At 40.3% G+C, this 21,397-nt stretch overlaps 1 protein-coding gene across 1 annotated transcript; it reads right to left on the reverse strand.

The window, feature by feature from the left end:
* Window positions 1-1,583: 1,583 nt before the first annotated feature.
* LOC103151502 (S-adenosylmethionine mitochondrial carrier protein) lies at window positions 1,584-14,605 on the reverse strand (the record flags this gene model as incomplete). The annotated part of the gene is made up of 5 exons (XM_007571601.2): window positions 14,438-14,605; window positions 13,978-14,134; window positions 12,670-12,788; window positions 2,332-2,436; window positions 1,584-1,631 (listed from the first exon to the last, which is right to left on the reverse strand). Coding segments are annotated over exons 1-5 (462 nt in total), but the record flags the coding sequence as incomplete, so codon positions are not given.
* Window positions 14,606-21,397: the final 6,792 nt, after the last annotated feature.

Here is a 21,397-nt window from a genome sequence, read left to right on the forward strand (position 1 = left end):
CACGGCGAGCATCGTCTGCCGTTCCCGCGCCCCAGATCCCCGCCGCCGCGTTTCATCTGCCGGTGTTAGTATGCACACGGGCCGGTGCGTCAGCCTCCAAATGTATTCATTTATTCAGAGCCCCTCGGAGAAATCACAGTGTCTTGTTGTCCTTTTTTTTTTTTTTTTTTTTTCCCTCCGCTGTCCAGATGGAATTTGCGTGAATAACATCAGTTTAGTGAGGCAGAAAATAAGTACAGGCTAGCACAGAGAAGGGGACTGGATTACACCCTCACACAACCCCCCCTCACCTCCACAAAAAAAAAAAAAAAAGACAAGTGTCACCTTCGCATACTTCATTCTCGCTGTCTGTCTCCCCTTTCTCCTCAGTTTCTTCTCTAGTGGCGTCGAAACTTGGCCGGGAGAGGGGGTCACAATTGTTTTAATATCCTCACAATTGGCAGGTGCAATTAAACCAAGCGTCACGATTCAAAGAGTGGAGGAAAAAAATAAAAAGAAGAAAGCACGTGCTCAACCGCGTAGGGAGAGCGGCCCGCTCCTCATTTATTCTCCCTTTGTTTTGCATCTATAACGGCTAATTGCATTAATATTTCAGATTCACCTGGAAAAGCACCAGACCCATCTTGGACGAGTAATTGAGATGAAAGTGAGGGGGAGAAAATATGAATCAATATGTCCAGCTTCGATAAAGCCCAGGAGAAATTAAAATGACTTTAATCACACCAGTGGAGAGCCTTGATATCCATCCCCAACCAAAAAGAAAGAAATCAGCAGGCACTTTTTCCAAGAGACTGAGAGCTTGTTTTTACTTATTAGTGCTGAACTGAAAAGCTTCTATGTGGTGAGCTATACAGTTACTAAACTTTACCAATCAGACACTTTGCCTTGCAAAAGTATTCATACCCCTTGAGATTGTTCATGTTTTCTCACTTTAGAACCGCAAATTTAAAGTTTTTTACTAGAATTATGTGCCATAAACCAAACAACCTAGCATGCGATGGTAAAGGGAAATCACTTGGTTTACAAAAGTTTTCACAATTTAAAAGAAATAAAAAATAAAAAAAATCTCTAAAGTCCACCATTCCTTTCTTTAGAGCTCCATTTCATCTGATGAATGAAATCCAGTGAAACTAATTGTTTCCGGGAGCCAAAATCTAACTTTTTCACCGACATGCTTTACGTCACATCGTGCGTTTCACTCTAGAAACAGTGAAACACAGTAGTGGTGCCATGATGTTGGGAGGATGTTTAACTTCAGCAGAAAAAGGAAAGCTGCTCAACACTCAACGAGCCACAACACAGAGAGAAAACCTGGCAAAAAAAACAACAACAACCCACCTACGGATGAGTAAAGCTGGTAGATTGGCCAAGACTTGCAGCTGTAATTGCAGCAAAACGTTGTACCAAGTATTCCCAAATGGATTTCAAATTTTTCAAAATTGTATTTTGTTAAAAAAAAAATTAAACTGTGTATTGTTTTCCTTCAACCCCAGTTGTGCACTACTTTATGAAGGTCTATCCCAAAAAATCCCAATGAAACACAACATTAGGTAAACTAGAGCGGTAAGTGAAACAGAACTTACTTCTCTCAGGACCGTACTGCCGTATCCTCTGTAAAGACCTCGAACACCCTATGCAGAAAACCCACAAACACAGTGAATTTGAAACCGTTTTATACCAACACGGCGCAGTACCCTGAACACCACGTTTCCATGCTGAAACATGGTGGTGGCTACATTAGCTGAAATGACTTAAAAAGCATTTACTTTACTTATTTCACATTTCTACATGCACTAACCAGCTAAAACATTAAAACCACATAACCTCCTCCTGTTGAATATCCACTGGAGGGAATCTTAGTGGCTCAGACTTATTCTAACACATTTTTCCGATACTCCCACAGGTTTGGATCCGAGAAGTTTGAATGCCAAGTAAACCCTTTGGTTTTATTGCCATGTTTCTTCTGCTATATCTCCTTACAACCAGACTCACTGTCTTCCCATGGGAAGCCATTGGCAGTCCAGGAGCGAACGTCGGAACGTCGGAGCTAGAAGAACCGAACAGATGGCAGTGCTGACAAAATAAATCTGGTTTGCACACTTTACCTGTCACTGGTTTCCACTGCTCTGCTTACAGTACAACTTGCACAACTACTAATGATGGCAGTTCATTGCTTCTCCACTAATTTGTCCTCCTTGAGCCAAAGTCTTATTTTTTGCCAAAGTCTTATTTTTTTCCAGATTCAAAATTTGTGAAACTGGTGAGCGCAACAGAAATATTGCAAGTTAGAAACAAAACACAAAAAAGCATTATGATTCAGCTACCCGTTACCTCCTCTCTGAGTGTGGCCAGCAGCATGTTGTAGGTGGTGGATGAGGGAGAGGCCTGGGTTCTCTGCTTCACCACTTCTGTAGGCACCCGGATCAAACACGCCACCTGGGAACAAAAAGGAGTCCATCTCCGCTCAGTGAGTGTTGCTAGTTCACTTGTGTGAGAGAAAAAAACATATATATATATATATATATATATATATATATATATATATATATATATATATATATATATATATATATATATATATATATATATATATATATATATTTAGCACCCTCTAGTCTAGAAATCATCACTGCAATATCTGTGTGTGCAATATCACAATCGCAAAGGACTGGATTTTATTTGTAGAGGGGCCCTGCAGGTTGTGGAATCCTACATTCATATTTTCCTGAGCTCCCTTCACAATTACTGGTGAACTTTTAATTAAAAAAAGTATTTTTGGAAGGCCTAAGATAAAGTCCTCTTTTCTTTGTAAACCAAGATCTTAAACAGAGTATTTTGTTAATTCAGTTAAAAATCCAAACTTTCACTTCAGTGGCATTTATTTGCGGGGAGGAAAACAGAAATCCAAGATATCATTGTTTTTAAGAAATCATTGGTACCACCATTTTTGACACAACTATCAGTTACTATAAGGAGAATTTCTTTATTTATACTTGATTTGAGTGTCTAGAAACTCTTAGCTCGTACTTCGAGCGTTCATGTTTCTCTAAGCTACATAATATAAAACACAGCCATAATTCTTTTATCCCCTCTCAATAATGGAAAAGACAAATTGAGATGCTAATAAACTAAGGTAAGCTGTTCATCTTACCACAGTAAGATGAACAGCTTACCTTACTAATGACCTGAAACAGGTCATAACTAGCAAAACAACTTTCCTGCTAAACTTGTACATGTCTACAAAATAATATTTGAAAAGAATAAAATGACTAAAACTGTGGAGTCCGTCAACATGCACAGTTGACGGATTCCACAGCTGTTAACGGAGGTTTAAAAAAACCTCCTAATTTCACACCTGCAGAGCTGACAAGAACAGAGAGGACCCTTAATAATACAGCAACATAAAAAAAACTGTTTACATCACAACTGCTTGGAAACTCCTTTGTGTCTACTATCACAAACATAAATATGCAGGATTCCTTTAAAACGTGTGCTTTGGTCAAAGGAAAAGAACGCCGAATATTTCAGCAACAAATGGATTAGGAGTGAAGCAAAGGTTAAACATGGAGCTGCATAATGAAGTGAACTGCAGTATAACTGTTTTCTACAGTTTAGTCACATGAGATTCCTTGGATTTAACATTTGCTAAGACGTGGCATTTTAACTCAGCACAACATATTGCACAGTTATTGTTATATCACTGTACGACCTATGCATATCGTGAAGAACTGCCTGGACTGCAAAAAGTGATAGCCAATTATTTAAGTACAATGCATTCAGGCCCTCCTTGCATGTAGTTGGTAGCACTTGTTTAATGCAGCATAAAAAAATCTTTACATGAGAAATAGGTGGTAAAGTCAGTTAGCAACTACCGCTACCTTGTTTTAATATGAAAATAGCAACTATAAGTAACAACATCATGAAGAGATTGAGGCAATCACTTAAATTATGTGAAAGGCAGTAGGGGCCCGTTTTGTCTTCTGAAATACCAGTAAATGCCAAATAAAAACGTGGTGGACTCTGCAAGAAAACTTAAAACAAGTCTTTATGTTTTTCAGTAGGGTGACGATCTCAAACACACAATTAAATCAACTCAAAAATGGAAAATCAACCTTCTTCCATTGCTACCTAGAGAGAACCTAAAGACAGTCTGCTAAGAAAGAAGACATTTCTATGATCCTGTCTTTGAAATGTTGCTGGAGAAAATTAATAGCAATCCTACTGATAAAACCAGCAGTTTTCCATCCACTAAATCAATTTGCTCAATTAAAAGTTGGATCTTCTTAAATATTTCAGTGTGTGGTCATGCTGCTGCTTCACCAAGGAAGCCAATAAGTGTCAGCGGTGCTTTATTTTACCCTCCTGGTCTACATGACAACATGATATCTGACCATAATACGGCGTGTGAAGGGAGCGCTCGCATGTAGCAGCCAGACGAGCAACCGCTCCAGTTAAGAGTGCAACTTGGCTGGCCAACAAACAGCTACAAACAGGCGACACGACGCAGGTGCGGCGGCTGGCGCGTCTGCAGAAGGTCACCAGGCCGACCGTGTATCTGTGTCCAGAGAACATGCTCCTGTCAAACACGCTGATAGATTCGGACACGCGCTCGCACCTCGGTAACCGCGCGCTCTGCTCAAGTTCCAACCCATCCACCATATGTCAACAAAAATATGGACTGCCAACAGCAAGTGAAGATAGACATGAATATTTATGCCTCCTAAAGGCGGACAGGCAGGCGGGCGCAGCTGCCCACCTGGCAACTTGATTTCCCCATTTATCCTGCGTCGGCGTGGAAACGCCAGCTAACGGCGAGCGGTTCTTAACGGAGCGACTGCCGGAGCCGCCCTCCAGCCCTCCACCAGCCTCCCCCAGAGACCCCAGAGTGGCGCAGATGCCCGCTGGCTGGTCCCACCCTCGCCACGGTGGAGTCTGGTGAGGAGGGATGGAGGGCGCGATGAGATGAAAAGCGTCTTTTTCTTTACTCTCTGTTGCTCCTTCTCGTTTTAGCGGCACTGAGAGCGAAACATAAGGCTCTCTGGCCGTGAGGGAGAGGACAGTACCCCGACAGCTGTTGGAGGAATCATTTTAGACAGGCACTTATATTTCCTACCATTTTTTTTTTCAGTCTGCCACGAAGGAAACCTTCAGAGCAAAAACACGGAGAGGCACCAGGAATGTTAGAGTCTTAGACACGGGAAATACAGGTTGACGATACGGATTTAGACTTTATCGTAATATTTTTGCGATACTGTTGTGATAACAATAAAAATGACGATAAAAAAACGATTTGTTGCTTTTTTTTTTTTTTTTGTAACTGTATGGATGCAAATGCATGGCACAGCATTCATAGAGGTACAAACACAAATACTGGTCTTGAAAAACATTCTCATTTGAAACAGAAAGTGAAAGAAGTGTGACTGAAGCTACACAAAGTGACTGCATTTAATCTAATTTTAGAATTTACTGATATTTGTTGATTATCTCGAGAAGCAAACAGTAGAGGAAAGAGTAAAATTAACACTTCAGATAATACTGTCAATGTTTTTAACAACATTCATTGAAATGCAGAGATATGTTATCTCAGTAACAAATTTTTTATGATAAATAATAAACAATATGAGAGATGCCCACCCCATACAGGATACATAAAGCTGAACAAGTAAAAATTTTGGCTGACTGAATAAAAACTTACTAACTACTAAGTTGGGCTAATTCTGTACTGACAGTACCTTGAAAACGTATTTGTACCTTTGAATCCTACTATATTTGCTACTATAGTTGCAGATCATCAATGTGTTTTATGTGGCAAGCCAAGACAAAGTGGAGCATAACTATGGAGAGGAAATAAAAGGATACATGGTTTTGTTTTGTATATATTATTTGTTCTTCATCAATACAAACCTGTAAAGTATGACATGCATTCATATTCATCCCTATTTACTCTTAATATGTAGAAATACGTAGAAAGTGACCTAATAGTAACTGTGCTCAATGTATTCTCAACAGTTTTAACAGAACTAATCAGCTCCACAAAAACTGCCTTGTGTGGCAGGAGACTGACAGTGCTGGCAGCATTATGCTAATGGAAAGTTGGTGACAGTTAATATGAAGATGAATGGAGCTCAAGACAGGGCCGTCGTGGATAAAAATCTGTTGACAAGACAAGTCTAAGTTGTGCACTTCACAATGCTGGACGTGATGGAAGAAGTGCAGTTACTAATGAAGGACATTCATTAGTGTTAAAAAGGCCCAATCCAGACCTAGATACTATTGAGAATGTGTACTAAGATTTGCCGCTGATGTTCTCAGACAGCATCCATCTAAATATTTAAGTCTCTCGAGCCATTTGACAGACTTAAAGCAGAGAAATGAGGTTCTGTGCTACAGTTTTCTACCTTGTGTAGGTCTTTAACATAAAATCTCAATAAAATACATTGGGTTTTCTGGGTACAATGTGACAAAAATGTAAAAAAAAAAAAAATAATAATAATAATAATTAAAAGCCTGTGAATCCTTTCTAAAGCGCTGTAGAATTGGCCTTTATAGCATCAGTCTTTCTGCAAAGCTGTGGAGATTCTCGCCCATTAATTTGGTACACAGTGAGAAGATAAACCTTCATTTCTGCACTTAAATGAGCTCAAAGAGCCTCTGTGAAGAGTTATGTGCAGTTACCTATTAATATTTGTTCATGAGCATTAAAGTGGTTAAGGTGCAAGTTAAAACGTGGTGCAACACTGCCACCAAGGGGCGGAACTAGGACCTGTGTGGCTTCATCGTCACTGTAGGCTAAAATCCAAGTGTTAAATCTCGTTTGTGGTCAAGTTAGCATCTGTAAAACAATCCGCATCATGTTCCCCCAAACCAATTCTCTGAGAAGGCACATAATAAGACCAGTGCACAAAGAGAAAGTGGCTATGACAAGTAATTACTGATGTAATTGTCCAAGGGACTTGGGCATTAAATATGAGTCTCTCTTGTTTCTGGAGCAGGTAACAAAGAATGAGGCAAAAAAATTAGTCCTAATGCATTAGAGACACTGTTTATTTGGCTGGGAGTTGTTCTGGGCGGTGAGGAGGAGGAGGAGGCTGCAGCTGTATTCTTTTTTTATTATTATTATTTTAAACATGCAAATGGTAAAATAGAGATGGTGATGGTGATGGTGAGATACACAAAAATCTAGCATGGCATGTATGTCTTGATTCATGTCAATCTCAGCATTTTCCTGTAATTGTTTTAGTTCTGTCGGGAATCCACCACTAGTTTGTTAAATAATGGGGGCTAAGCGACTCTAATATCAGGCAAAAGAATATATAATTTGAAACAAGATAAGTATACAATTTAAACATTAAGCAACAAATATGTGCAATTTATTTACAAAACGTGCAAATAACTCTCACCATTCAATTGTAATACTGTCTCATTAAGCAGCGTCCCATAGTTTCCTGTCGTCTGTCAACTTTTCCCATCAAATGAATGAGACCAACACTGCTCCATTCTTTTTTTTTCTAATTATACCAAAGACCTATCAAACGCTACTCTAACCACAAAATGTTATTGGTTTACCTGTACTAAATATAAACAGCAGACCAACTATTAATATACATTTATTTAACTATTAAATGCATTGAGACACTCCTGACAATCAATACAAAGCAGGAAGTATGGAGTCACGAAGTAGATTGGCACGATTAAATTCTGATGGTAGCTTTACATTTATTTACTTATGTAAGATTTTAAGATTTACTTTTGGCATTTCTGGCCCTCCGCAGAAAGCTTCTTGCCACCGTCTGTCTTTAACTTGCAGGTGTTGAACTGCCTGGTGTTTTCTACCGACCGGCGCTGGCTAACTGCTAGCTGAGCAGGTGTCTGTCAGTCGTGTGCGAAACCTCTGTAAGGAAAGGGAAATTAGCAGTCTCGAAGCACGTTAACAGCATCACCAGTGAATCGATCAACAGAATGAATTATTGCATTTCTCCATCCTCTCCTCCTTCACTCCAGCCCTCTTTAACTACTGGCACGCATCAGGACACAGTCAGTCAGGATCAGGATTGCCATCTGGCTCCAGATCAGAAATGCGCACGCAAGCTGAAAGCTGAGATGAGATTGAACTACTCCAATTAAGTTTCAATTAAAAGATTAATTCCAAACCCCTGATGTCACAAGTTTAAAAAAAAATGAATAAAACGTCTAAAAACTGACTGCAGCACCCTAGGGTGACGATGAGGGAAGAAGGCGAGAGGAGAGTGGGAAAACGTTGTGAAGTAAAACGGGATAATGCGAGGACATAGGGAGTCTCCAACTCTGAAACAACAGCCAATAAATCACAGAGCGAGGAGCTGCTCAAAGGCAATGCATGGATTATTTCTCAGTGCCAAGTTAAGTGGTTGCCACTTTGTCCCCCCACCCTTAAAAAAAATGAAAAAAAACCCTCCTCCTTCGTGCTCCCTCCTTCTCACTGTCCCCTATCTTGTCATGTCACACTGTATTTTGCTGAACATCCTCCCGTCGACATGCGGCGGCGAAGGGAGGGGGTTGCAGATGCGAGAAAAGCCCTGCTGCCTGGCCTTGACAAATGAGCTTTCAGGGCAGACGTCGAGCGAATGGGAATGAAGATAAATCTGATCTAATGGCTAGATAACAGCCTGCGAGAGCCTGACAGACGCCATCAGCTTACACATTCTTTACAGGAGCGTCCCACATCTGCAGCCGCGCGAACACCAGGACACTTCTGGAAGGAGAAGACGGAGGGGGAGGGGAGAGGACTTTCTCTCGCCGTCTCGACCACCGCCACTTTCTTCCTTCAGAAGCAGGACTTCTGGCCGTCCTTTTCTCTAACCTGTTTCCTTCTGCTCTGCTTAGAAGTCATGTCTTAGAGGTTAATAAAGAAATAGGATTAGTTTTTCCGTTTCCTCTTTTTTTGTTGTTGTTTTTAAAGAAGCTATCCAGAGGTGGATTTTATTCTATTCACAAATGAACATTGATACTAGAAATGCAGTGGGGTGCTGAAGTGTGGGTTATACCTGCAGGATCTCACACAGGTTTAAAAAATAAGTTAAGAAAATTACTTCACATTCTTTTCTGTGTACTTGATACGATGACATCACAAGAGGTTGGTGATTACAAAGGCATTGGTAAACATTAGCAAAAAATAAACTTTCTAAAACATTTGTGTATCAAGGTGGGATTTTTTTATTATTATTATTTCTGTGACATCTAAGGGACTATCAATCTAAACATTTAAATACATTAAAAACTAATCGGAGTAGCAAAGGCAGACATACATTACAGTTTGGTACATACTCTTTGTGCCACACTCAATAGTCCAATAAGTTCGAAAAGTTCATATTTCTTATTTTTTTTGGATGCAATATCTGGCACATTAATTACTTCATCATGTTGTTTGTGTCGATATTTATTGCCAATTTTGGCAGGATGCGTCCTCCATAATGACACGTTTGGTCAAAATGTTAGCATAAGATAATAAAAACATGCTTAAATTACTTTGGAGTTGCTTTGATAACTTTAAAGTGAACAAGTTGTATCTGATTTTTCGGTACAAAGATTTTCTGAATGAATACATTCATTGTTGCCCTCTTACTACTGACTTATTACAATACTGCCATTACCGTTTACCTCCATCTTAAAACAAAAGTCAACAAATCAGTAGTCACTTTAAAGTTAGATTTAAAGCTGCTAATTATTAAAATCCCGTTCACTGGATCCCACAATGACTTTAATGTCTGAGTGACTCAAGTTTTTCCATCTTTACTTCCTGTAATCTGTCATTTTGTCCCGCTAGGTAAAAACAAACAAGCACATAGTAAACAAGTAGTAAAAATCCATCCATTTGTTTTCAATACCTACTTCATTTTTTATCAATAGACCTAGGCTGCAACTCGGTTCATTTTAGCACTAAAATGCATCAACAACTTCCTCTTTAATTATCCGACTCATTTTGAATGTGTTTACGAGTCATTAAGGCACTAGACCCAAACGATCCATTTCAAACGCTTTCACCACTTTGCAAGACTTAAGGGGGGAAAAAAACACAACTTTTGATTAAAATTCTTTACCAATGACTGAGGAAAGGCAGAATAATAAATGGCTGATGTTGCATCACTGCGCAGGTGTTAAAGCCCTTTTTTTTATTTAACTCAGGGCAATGCTGGGGTTGAGCCTTTCATGGATAAGCCTGCAGCTTAGACTCTCAAGTCGAAGTCAGTTGCCAGAATTCAGTGGGATAGCGTCCATGCTCTGTAGCTTTGTGCCTTTGATGTGAATAAATCCAACCTTGAGGTTATAGGCGATGGCGACCTCTGCCTCACCTTTCACATTCATCTCACCCGTGACCCGGGCAGAAGCGGGCAAGTTTCACCGTCTGTTAACTGCTCCACTCCTGCAGCACTCTGCAGCTGATCAGGACGAAAGTTAGAGGTTGTAGTCAGACAGTGGCATGTTGTTACCCTCTGGACTGGGTGGATCGGTGTGTACGTCACGCTATGATAAACCTGATTAAAGAAAAATACCACAGTTTCACGCAATGACTTTAAAGCCTGTATTGTTTTTAACTAAAACAGAAAAACAACAATTATTCCTACCATTCGATTTTGACCGATTCAAATGCAAAAGTAAGTGAGCTAAGTATTTTCTTGAGGTTGTATGAGAGAGGTAGTAACTGTGTTTGTGAATCCAACGGGTCGGTGCATTTATGGACCTAAAACTGTTGGAGTGAGTTCTTCAGTTTGATGAAGTTAATGAACAGCAAAATAAAAAATGGATTTTTCTGAATCTCTTATTCGAACAATGTCAGCTAACCTTAGCATTGTAGCTAATTAAGCAACTGGAGTAAGTCAATATTAGTCAACATGCTAGTGATAGCCCACCTGCTATTGATCTTATTACAGCTAACCTTAGCATTTCAGTTAATTAGCTAATTCGCTGCTGTTTGCATAGAACATGGAAATCAACGTACTACTGACAGCATTTTATCTAACCTTAGTATTTTAGCTCAACCTATATGCTAATGTTTGCATACTAAATGGAGTAAGTCAATGATAGTCAGCATGCTAGTAAAAGCCCACATACTACTGATGTAATTTAGCTAAATTTACTAAATTAGAAAATTTACTAATATTGCTATCTATCACATTTTGTTGTTGTTTTAGTTTTTATTCATACTTGATACATTGCCCTGTTAAATTCAGTCATTTTCTAAAGCTTACTGTCCAAAGTGTCATAGCTTGTAATATTCGTAAATAGTCAAACTGTAAAAAACATGACTTTTTCCATCAGCTGACCAGCAGGAGGCAGCAACAAGTGGGAGAGGGGCAGCACTCACTCTACACTCCAAGAGTCTACGAAAGCTCAATTTACTACGCCATAGTCATTTTCAGTTCCATATTATTTTTTCCTGCGTTTGTTGAAAAGAAAAAATGGCCAACTTCACGGTCTGTTAGACTCCAACCATCAAGCGATAACGTTGATTAAATGAAAATTCAATAGGAGACGATCCTGAGGGCAGCTACGCCAGGACTAGGCTATGGATTCTGTCACAGGATGTAGCCTTTTATCTCAGTCAGTAACTTCTTCAGCTTACAGTTAAAGGTTAATGGAAACAAAGTCATGAAAAACTGAGACCAATGGGGAATTACTCATAAAACATAGCTAGTGTTGTGGTTTGTTGCACAGGAAGCCAGAGTCTACATTTGTGGGCCTGTATGCCATTGTTATTAATCATTTGGATGTCCAGCTCCCAAATATGCACACCAGAGTGTGTTTTTTTATAGACAATTTCACTTTGGCAAGCATTTCTAAAAATCCTGCATGCTGACAGAAAGTGCAAGAGCCTAATATGTCTTCCACCAATAGAAACAGCATGGCGGGCAGTTTTTTTTATTTTTTATTTTTTTAAATCTTTTTAGTGGGTTTGAACTTGCAGCTTTTTAAAACCTCGGTTCTCAGCGACAGAGTGAGCATCCCCCCATTGGGAATCATTCCATGCCATGAACATGCAAAACTTGGCTAAATTACATCTATCCAAAAGCTATGAATACTGAAGACCAAAACAGCCCGGGTTGCAGCCCCCCCATCCCTGTACCCCCCTTCATGCCAATCTGAATACCAGCGGCCCACATATGGCTTGAGCGACGGGGCTCACTTCGAGCAACTGGGAGAGGAGGGGCTGAGGAAATTGCACCGCTCCTCGTAGGTTCTCGAGCCTAAATTCCCCAGACTAAATTGGCTGGGTTACTTCTCTGGGAAAGCAGATGAGTGAATCGGCGGTAATGAGATCTTATTTACGCAGCTGGTAGGGAAAACACCGGAACAGTCCTGAGGAAGCCCCCTTAACTCGCCCAGCTGGACCCTGGAGGCCCACAGCCAAAAAAAACCCCACTTCCAGCCTTCTCCTCCCCCCCGTTCAATAAGAAGCCTGTGAAATGTAAAAGGCAGTAACATTAGCACGCATGCCAGCGGTGTTCATCTGGGATATACAGTGGTGGGAAAGAAGCGGCGAGGGCAGGAAGACGGAGGAGCAATAACAAGAGCGACAGCTGGCCTTCTGAAGATGGAAGGCAAATAAAAACAAGCTAAAGTGAGCACGGTTAAGGAGAAATCCACACCGGAGGAGGCAAAAAGGCAGGGAGAAGGAGGGATGGCGAGACTTACTATTTCTCCCAGGGAGGCGGCCAGCATGTGACTGACAGGTGCCGTGCGCGGCGCTGCGAAAGCTCCGCTGTCGCCGAGGAGGGACTTGGTGCACTCGTAGGTGACAAAGAACGCAGCGGCTGAAACCAAGCAGAACCGCAGTCGTTTAGGGTCCATTAGTCAACCAGCATACAGCAATTAATATTCCTTGCCGTCACTGACAGTGGGGAGACGCCGAGGTGTGCGTCTCTGCATTTACAACAACACATCTTAACGCCCAGGATATGATACGCGTCTTATGTGGACTGACTTTCAATTTTAGTTTGTATTTTTTTTCCACAGACCCACCGGCTGAATAAATCTATCCTGTAGGTATAAGAAATGAAAAGAAAAAAAAAAGAAGGAAAAACTCCCATATCTATTTTTTCTTGTCAGTCTCTGCCTCATTAACAACTGGGAAAGGCCTGAGCTTAATCATATCAACTCATTAAAAAGAAAATTTATTCAGCTGTTGCCTGGATGGCATATTGATCATCAATTACCGCTGCTTCCACTCCCACATTACAGCCACCTCATGAAAGCAGTCTTAATATATTGTTACTTGGAAATATTTTGCAGGAATAACTACAACTATAGTCTATGTGGAAATATTAGAGTTTAGGCATTTATACTTTGCCTAAAAGTTGCCAGATTTTTAATCAAAGGAGTATTCATACCCAATTCTCTCGTTTTCTAGTCACAAACTTCAGGGTGTTTTGAGGGTGTTTTAGGCGACACACAAAAAAACAAAGAAAGATGTAACTGTAAAGCAGAGTGGCAAATATGAACATAGTTTAAACATGGTTTTCAAAACTTTTTACAAATCAAATAAGTTTTCAAATTCAACCAAATGACCAGTTTAAAGAGCCGTTTTTCTGCTAACATGTTTCTTTCACTGACCTTCAGCTTAAAGCTCTTCAGAAAGAGGATTTGACCTACCAAAAGCCAATGAAAGCTTATTTGTAGCTCCCCTTTCATTCACATTGTAGACTAGTTTAAAAGCTGCATGCAAAACATAATGCATATGTGCACAAACAATTTAAGAAAATGCCTCTTCTTAAATTAGAAAGCACTCATTTCTGCTGTGCACTGGTAGAATATCTGAAAGGTGAGAAAATTATAGCATCGTGTTTTTTATTCATATTATTATCTCACATTAACATAAATTCATAATGCAGCATTAATGCCCTTTCTTACTACACATCAGCAGCTGTAGTTTTGATTCATTTACATGCAAATAGTTTTGGTTCTTACAATAGATTTCCAAGTTCCAAATCTGTAACGTCTTACCATTGGGGAAGGATCCGACTGCGGCAGACGGCACCCCGGCGTAGATCCCCCTGAAGCCCCCCGCTTTGTGGAAGCCCTGCTGACTCTGCAGTCTGGTCTTAATGGTGTCTAATGGGAACAGGGTCAGATCCACACACATCCCGGCGCAGCCTCCTGCCTAAAGACAGGCATCTTTTGAGATTCAATTTTTTTATTTTTTTTAAAGCACACACTAGAACACTTTTTTTATCCTACTGCAACTGCATATATTTCATCCTATCTTCATATTAAACGAGTAGTTTTTCTTCATGAAAACGTGTGCTTTACACAGTTAAGAGAGAATACGTAAAAGTGTTTGTTTTGTAAGACTGTCACGTTTAAGAATTGTGTTCTTTGGCAGCTGCTTCACAATATTCAGTCTATCTCTTTTAAACACGACTCAGTGAAAAAGAAAAAAAAAGCATAAAAGCGTCCGTCTTACCACCAGAGACGCGACGAACTGTCGTCTCTCCATTTTCCCTTCACTCGGCTCTATTAACACTCAACCTCTCTGTAAATCTACGACTACAGCGCATGTTTATCACTTCACTGAAACCAAAACATGCCGGTCAAGGACGCAGCCATATTGGCTAGTTTACTTCCGCATGACGTCATGACGCTGCACTGTTCTCAATGCCTGATGGGAAATTGTGTTTTGTTTTGTTTTTTTGGTCAAGGAATTAGCTTGAATACCAGGTGTGCGTGTTCTTCAGAGAGGTTCGCTTTCTCCTGCACCGTAGTTTTGTCATGATGACTTCAAATTCACCGTATACGACCCACGTGAGTTACAACGTGCTGTGATAAAATAAACACAGCAGACTTTACTAAATTATTTACATTTTCCACATTTGTCATATTACAATGACAAAACTCGACCTACCATCCTAATTTAGAGTTTTCTTGAATATCAGGACGACTTATTGGGCAAAAACAAACCTTTTTGTGGTTTTCTTTTAGTATTTTTATTATTATTATTATGTTTAATCCATTACTTGTTTAAGGCTGCAGTTTAATTTTGTGATCGTTGTAGCCAAGTTTTATTTTGTAAGACTTTGATTGGGTTATGGATCTGCGCAACTGTTGTTTGACTGGTAAAGTAGTTTTGTTTGTATGTACTGCAGCCAACCATAGCTGAGGTCCAAACTCTGTAATAATGACATGTTGTTGAAATGAAAGTTTGACAGGTTGGAGCGAAAACCTTTATTTTACCTTTATTCAAGGCAAAGCGAACTTGGATAACCCAGATGAGAAATTGACGGCCAGCCTGAGAATCTGATGAAGTTGATTGATCTGATGTTGGGATGCCCTCACACTGAGCTTGCTGTCAGTCTTTCTGTCAACCTTGCTATGTTTACAAGTCTTCTGTGTGAGGGTCAAGGAGAGGATGAGCGTTCTGCTAAGTTCAAACTCTTACATCTTCTTCTAAAAGTTATTTCACGACATAAAAAGAAATTCCAAACCATAACCCAATGTAGTCATTTAATTGTAGAACTATTTATTCACCAGTTTCGATTCCAGTACTTACCAGACAGTACCGTGGAACTTTAATGGACCATAGTTACTTTCATTGAACTTTCCAGAACTTCTTGAAATCTGTAACTTTCATTGTAATCTATCGCTACTTTCCTGGAACCTACCAGGTAGGAAATAACAGGTACTTTCCACAAGCTTTGATGTTACTTTCTAGAACTTACAAGACACTTTCAGGAACTTAGCAGATATTTTTCTAGGACTTACATGGTTATACGTAGTACAGAACTCAGAGCTTTCATGAGAACTTGCCGGTTACTTTTCCTGAAACCAAGATATTATTTCCTATAACTCAGTGGTTACTTTCTAAAACTGATCAAATATCTTTTGGGATTTAACCTGCTGCTTTCCTATAACTCTTTTGGTTACTTTCTTAAAACTTAAGTAGTTTTCCTGAAAAGCAAAAGTAACTGTGCTGTAAACTTTTCCAGGTATTTTTCCAAGATTATTTTAATAAAACATTCCAAGAACTTATACGAAGCTTACATACTTTTGTTTTGTATGTAAGCTTTCATTCATACTTTCATTCTGTCCAGAACACACCAAGTATTAATCTGGAACTTCCCAGATGCTTTCATTTAATTTTTATTGACTTTTTATTGATTATGTCTTTCTCAGAAGTTTGATACTTTCCCTGAAGTCGAAGATTAAATTTCAGAATCAGGTACTATCCAGAACCTACTAGATAATTTTCTGCTATGCTTCTGAAATTTTACAGGTGATTTTCTAGATCTTTTACAGAAATTACAGTCACATGTTTTCATAAAACCTCAAGCTTTCACATAACGTACTGTTTACTTTCTTGGATCTTACCAGGACAGTTTACTGAATGTAATTAGCTTCTTTTCTGGACTTACAACCCCCTTTCCACTGCTTGGAGCACCAGCACTGAGGAAAATACAACTTTTTTTTATGTAGCCCATGGTAAATGCAAAAGCTCAAAACTCTGCAAAGGTAAGGAGAGAGTAAACTGTATGATGTGTACCTGTGTCCTACCTTCAGTCTACTCTCTAGTCTCGGCCCCACTTTACGGCATCGCACTCGTTCACTGCGCCTCTCCCCAGTGTTCTCTGTGAGTGATCCAGCTCAGGTGAGAGTGTTCTTTTTCTGGTGACGAGCCGACGGCGTTATTTATGGGCTCCTGTCTCGCATCCAGTGCCTCCTATTAGGGAAGAGCAGGCGAGGGAACGCCACCCCCTTTATTCAGCTCGGACCCAGTAGTGTCTGGGCCGAGTGCGCCCAGTTAGGAGCTCGGTGCTCGTCATCCATCTTGTTGAAGCGGGCCTCAGAGGAAAGCCTGTTGGATGAGAGCCTCAGCTGGATTGGGACCAGGCTGCTATCGCTGCTATCGCTGCTGTTGCAATCGTTATTGGGCCTGAGGACAGTGGTAGCATTGCCCCTTGTGCTTTTGTTGTCATGATGTAGTGAATTTTACTCCTGTTTTTTACTTTTATGAGCAGAATGTTTTCATTTACCTGTCGCTTTTATGAGATATATGCCCCAAGGGGGTGCTGTGGTGGCACAGGGGTTAAGCACAACCCACATAAGGAGGCCTTGGTCCTCAATGCGGCCGTCGTAGGTTCAATTCCTGGCCTGGCGAACTTTGCAACGTGTCCTACATATCAATTCATTATCACATAAAGGCCACTAGAGTCAATAAAACCTTTAAAAATATATATATATTCCCTAAGAGATAGCTTTTATTTTCCCTCAACTTAGTCAATACAGTACATTAATTATATATTTTTTTAGCATAATTGCAAAGAGATCACTTTGCCTCCATGGTTATTTTTATCATTAGTGTTCAAAATGTAGTGACGTCACCTAGAACAGTATCTGAATGTGATGTTAAATATAATATGTCACAATGTTTGCAATAGGACTGCCCTTTCACGGTTGCATTACAATAAATCTTATATGTATTCAAGAGAAGACATAAAGTGCCATAATGCCATAAAGATAGGTGATGATCACATTTTATGCAGTTGTCAATAAAAAGTTTTATATCTCTTGAGTAGAGCTATGAGTTTTATTTTATCATTTATCGTTAATCATGACAAATTTCTCATTATGACAAGACTTTTAATTGATCAGTGTCATAATATATTCCAGTTAATGGTGTTTTTTTTAAACAAATCCCTCAAATTTCCACATCATCAGGTTTGGTCTTTTCACTTTTATCCCCTCAATTTGTTCATTGATAGCATCAATAAAGATAAATACATTTGAAAATATGATTAAGTGTAATTATCGTGGGGAGTTTAGTGATACACATCGCCCTTGATTACAAGAAGACACTCCTCAGTCTTCCTCCCATTACAAATGGGTACATTTTTCAAGAGCTGTGTTTGTGGGGCAGCTGCACAGCTGTACATTTATCTAAAAAATCCCCCGACATAGTCAGTAGTTCTTATCATTATTTTTATCGTCACCACAGTAGAACCACAAAATATTTAGTCCATGTCGCCTAGAAGAAATCTAAAACTGTGCACACAACCCTCATGGTGGCACATGGTGGTGGCAGCATCATACTATTCTTCAATAGGGAAGTTGAAACGTAAAACTCTTTCACATAAACTCTCCATTTAGTCTGTTCAAGCCTGAGCTGTTTTCCAAAGAACAGGGAGGGGAAAAAACTCAGTCTCCCAGCGTGCAAAGCTTAGAGGAGACACGTAACCAAAAGACTTGCATTATCCTCCGATATTAATGTTCGAAAACCTAAAGAAATATGTGGAGTGAATTCTTTTCCTGGGCACTGTTATTTCACCTGTGTCTTTAAGAAAGCCATCAGCCTGAGAGCAGTTCACAGCTAAGTTCAAGAAGAAGTCAGCGCTGGAGCAAAAAATGACTCTGAACCAGCATGCTCCCTGACTCTCTCTGCTCAAAAACTCGGCGTGCAGAACCTGAGTTTACCCACGGATGTGTACGCAGAAGACGGTCAGGCGGGAGTGCGAGTTACCCCTTGGCGCAGAGGTCAATGAGAAGCACCCAGAGCCTGGGCAGATTTGCAGGGAGCACCATTGATCTTGACCCACTCGGAGTATGATCTCAGAGATAAAAGGCGGGAGACGAGCGGGGGAACTTATTCACTGTCAGCCACGAGTCAGCAAAGGGCAATTCTAGCCTGCAGGCTGCCTTTGAAACACTGAAGGGCAAAAAGCGCAGAGGATTAAGCTGCGAGGTGGGAAGGGAGAGTTATGCAAACAGCTGTAAGTTTTCTTTTTTTTTTTTTTATCCCAGTCAATAGCTGTTGGTTTATATCTCCTTAAGAGCATGTGGATGTGACAGCCAGAGTGAACCCAGAGTCAAAAGGTTATTCTGAGTTTCACAGGTGAGGGGGCGTTCAGAGTTCCGCCAAAGTTTTTCTGTTTTTTTTTTTTAATTTATTTTATTTATTTATTTTTGCTCAAATGTGGTATCTTGTTGTTTATTTAAATTCATTTTAATCTCCTCCCCCGCCACCCCCTCAAAAAATAAAAAAAACCTGCTTGCTTCTCTCTGACGAATCTGCAACTGTCTTTTTCTGCCTTCCTCTTGTTTGAGGAGGCGCCATCTGTATATTGGTCATTATCTTGTGAGCGGAGAGGAGCACCCGTCTGGACCCTGACACCGGGATTTTTATTCATGAGACAGGACGGCGGAGCTGGGTGGTAAACCTCGGGCGAAACATAGCTCCTGCTCATTAGCCAGAATAACATTTGCATCATTAGGACACTTCAACAAAGGAGCGAGCGGCGACTAAGCACCTTTCATAGAACTCTTTGTTTTTTACCCCCAGGATGAAAGGGCTACAAGAGTCAGTGACAGGACAATGTGGGTGAGGATTGGTGGTGGGTAGAAGAGGGAGGCGGTGGTGCCCTAAACCGAGAGGAGAAAGGTTAAAGAGAAAGTGAAGCATAAAAGAACACTCATTATAAATTCACTGAATCGACAAGCTGTCACGCTTGCCGTCTGTGTTGCATCCAAGCCTTTGCCGCAGCATTTAGTCACCAAACTTTGCTCTCTCCTCCTCCTCCTCCTCTTCCTCCTCCTCCTCCTTTTCACCTCATGGGTTGCGGCCCGGCTCTCAGGACTGACCTCCCGCGAGCCTTGCAAAGCCATGTCATCATCCCGTCTTTCCCCTCTGTTTTCAGTGAAATATGAGCCGCCTGCAGCAAATTGATCCCACGCCAGGCTCCCACTTAAAGCTAGATATATCACAGAGAAGACGAAGCACTTCTCAGGCCTTGTGCTGTGCAGCGGCGGTGGTCGCTGCACCTCCCGTACGGCTTCCCTCGGTGACATTGATCGCCGCGATCAATTTCGACATGATACACACCCGTAGATCTGCACTGCTGTTGTCATTGTGTCAGTATGCCGGAGCAGGTGAGATGAGCGGTGGGCTGTCTGTCACGCACACCCTGAACTGTGATGACCTTCGATTGGACAGGAGGCTTGTAATCACCACTGTGTTATAGCTGTCCAGTGGCCACAATAGAGGCGTCACCTCTTAGTGCCTCGGTCGCTCTCCGCGAAGAAGATCAGAGAAGATTTTAGCGCTAGCAAGAAAAAAATTAATAAAAATTGCTGTTTTTTTCTATGCTAAGTTACTGTACTGGTTTATTTATGTGTAGGAATCATATGGCATATTTCATTCAAGCAAGTTGGAAACTGAAGTCCTTCAAAAAAAATTGCATCATGAGCTAAACGATTCAATTAAGATCCATGATTTAAAATAAGTATTCCAAGGTTTTTTGACACCATTAACTGATGCAGCATCGCCTGTCCTCCCACATCTGTCGTGAGGAACATTTTCTAAGCTGTTATCTTATTGATAAGTAATAACTGTCAAGTCACTTAGTTCTTGGCTTTGAAAGTGAGCTGTATAATATGTAAGAATCAGGATCTTAATTTTTTATTTATTTTTTGTAAAAGTAAAGGGAAGCAAGGCCAGAGTTGTTAAAAGTTGGACTAATACCTGCTTTGATGTCATTTCTGGTCAGTCTCCTAACTTCAGAAAGTCTTTTAGGGTGATGTAGGTGGATGGACCGAGAGGAGCTGAGACCAAAGCAGATTTCTGCCGTCTTAAAACAACATTATTTCTAAAAGAAAAGATTGCATTTTGTGCAAACATTGCTTGTGGACTTTCGGATCCTTATCACATTTGCATTTGGGGTTTCTCAAAACAGAAGCCAATGATTATTTACCCAGGAAATGGAGGTACGAAGTGATGCGCCATTGTTGATCTTCCTCTGTGACAACTCGTACAAAAGTAAATTGACAAAGAAAGTAAAGTACAAAATGAATTCAACTGTACTGATTTTTTACACCATCGTACTTTTGCATATGCATCTTTACATTACTGTATTCAGAAGATCAAAGCTGGTGCTCCACCTCCTACCTTCATTTACAGTGTAAAAAATGTAATTAGGTTCAGTGTGAATAGCTGCCCAGTTCATAAAAGAGGCATAGTGCAACTACTGGTTCAACTAATCTGGATTTCAAATACAGTAAAAGACTAACAGTGCTATCTGCTTTTAAAAAAACCCAACAACCTCCATCTCTTTTAATAAATTGAAAACAAAAGATGCATGTGTGATCAAAACAGTACGTGACCCAGGAAGCAAACTTTGGGAACTCCAAAATAAAAGTTTCTCAACTACGCGAGGTTCAAGACTGATGTAACTTTTTACGCATGTCTTACACGTGTTCAAATGATCAAAAACCCACAACTACCTATTTTAAAGATAATATAGTAAAATATCATGTCATTTTTATACGTTAAATGCTTCTCTTCGCCTCTGTGGTTCAAAATGATTAGAACTAAAAGCTCTACCGTCTTTCTTTTCGCCGGTGGTTGTTCTGCAGTCATTAAAATGAAGTCGGTCCAGAT

This window comes from Poecilia formosa, unplaced genomic scaffold, assembly GCF_000485575.1.
Source record: "Poecilia formosa unplaced genomic scaffold, Poecilia_formosa-5.1.2 Scaffold283, whole genome shotgun sequence".
NCBI classification, from domain to species: domain Eukaryota; kingdom Metazoa; phylum Chordata; class Actinopteri; order Cyprinodontiformes; family Poeciliidae; genus Poecilia; species Poecilia formosa.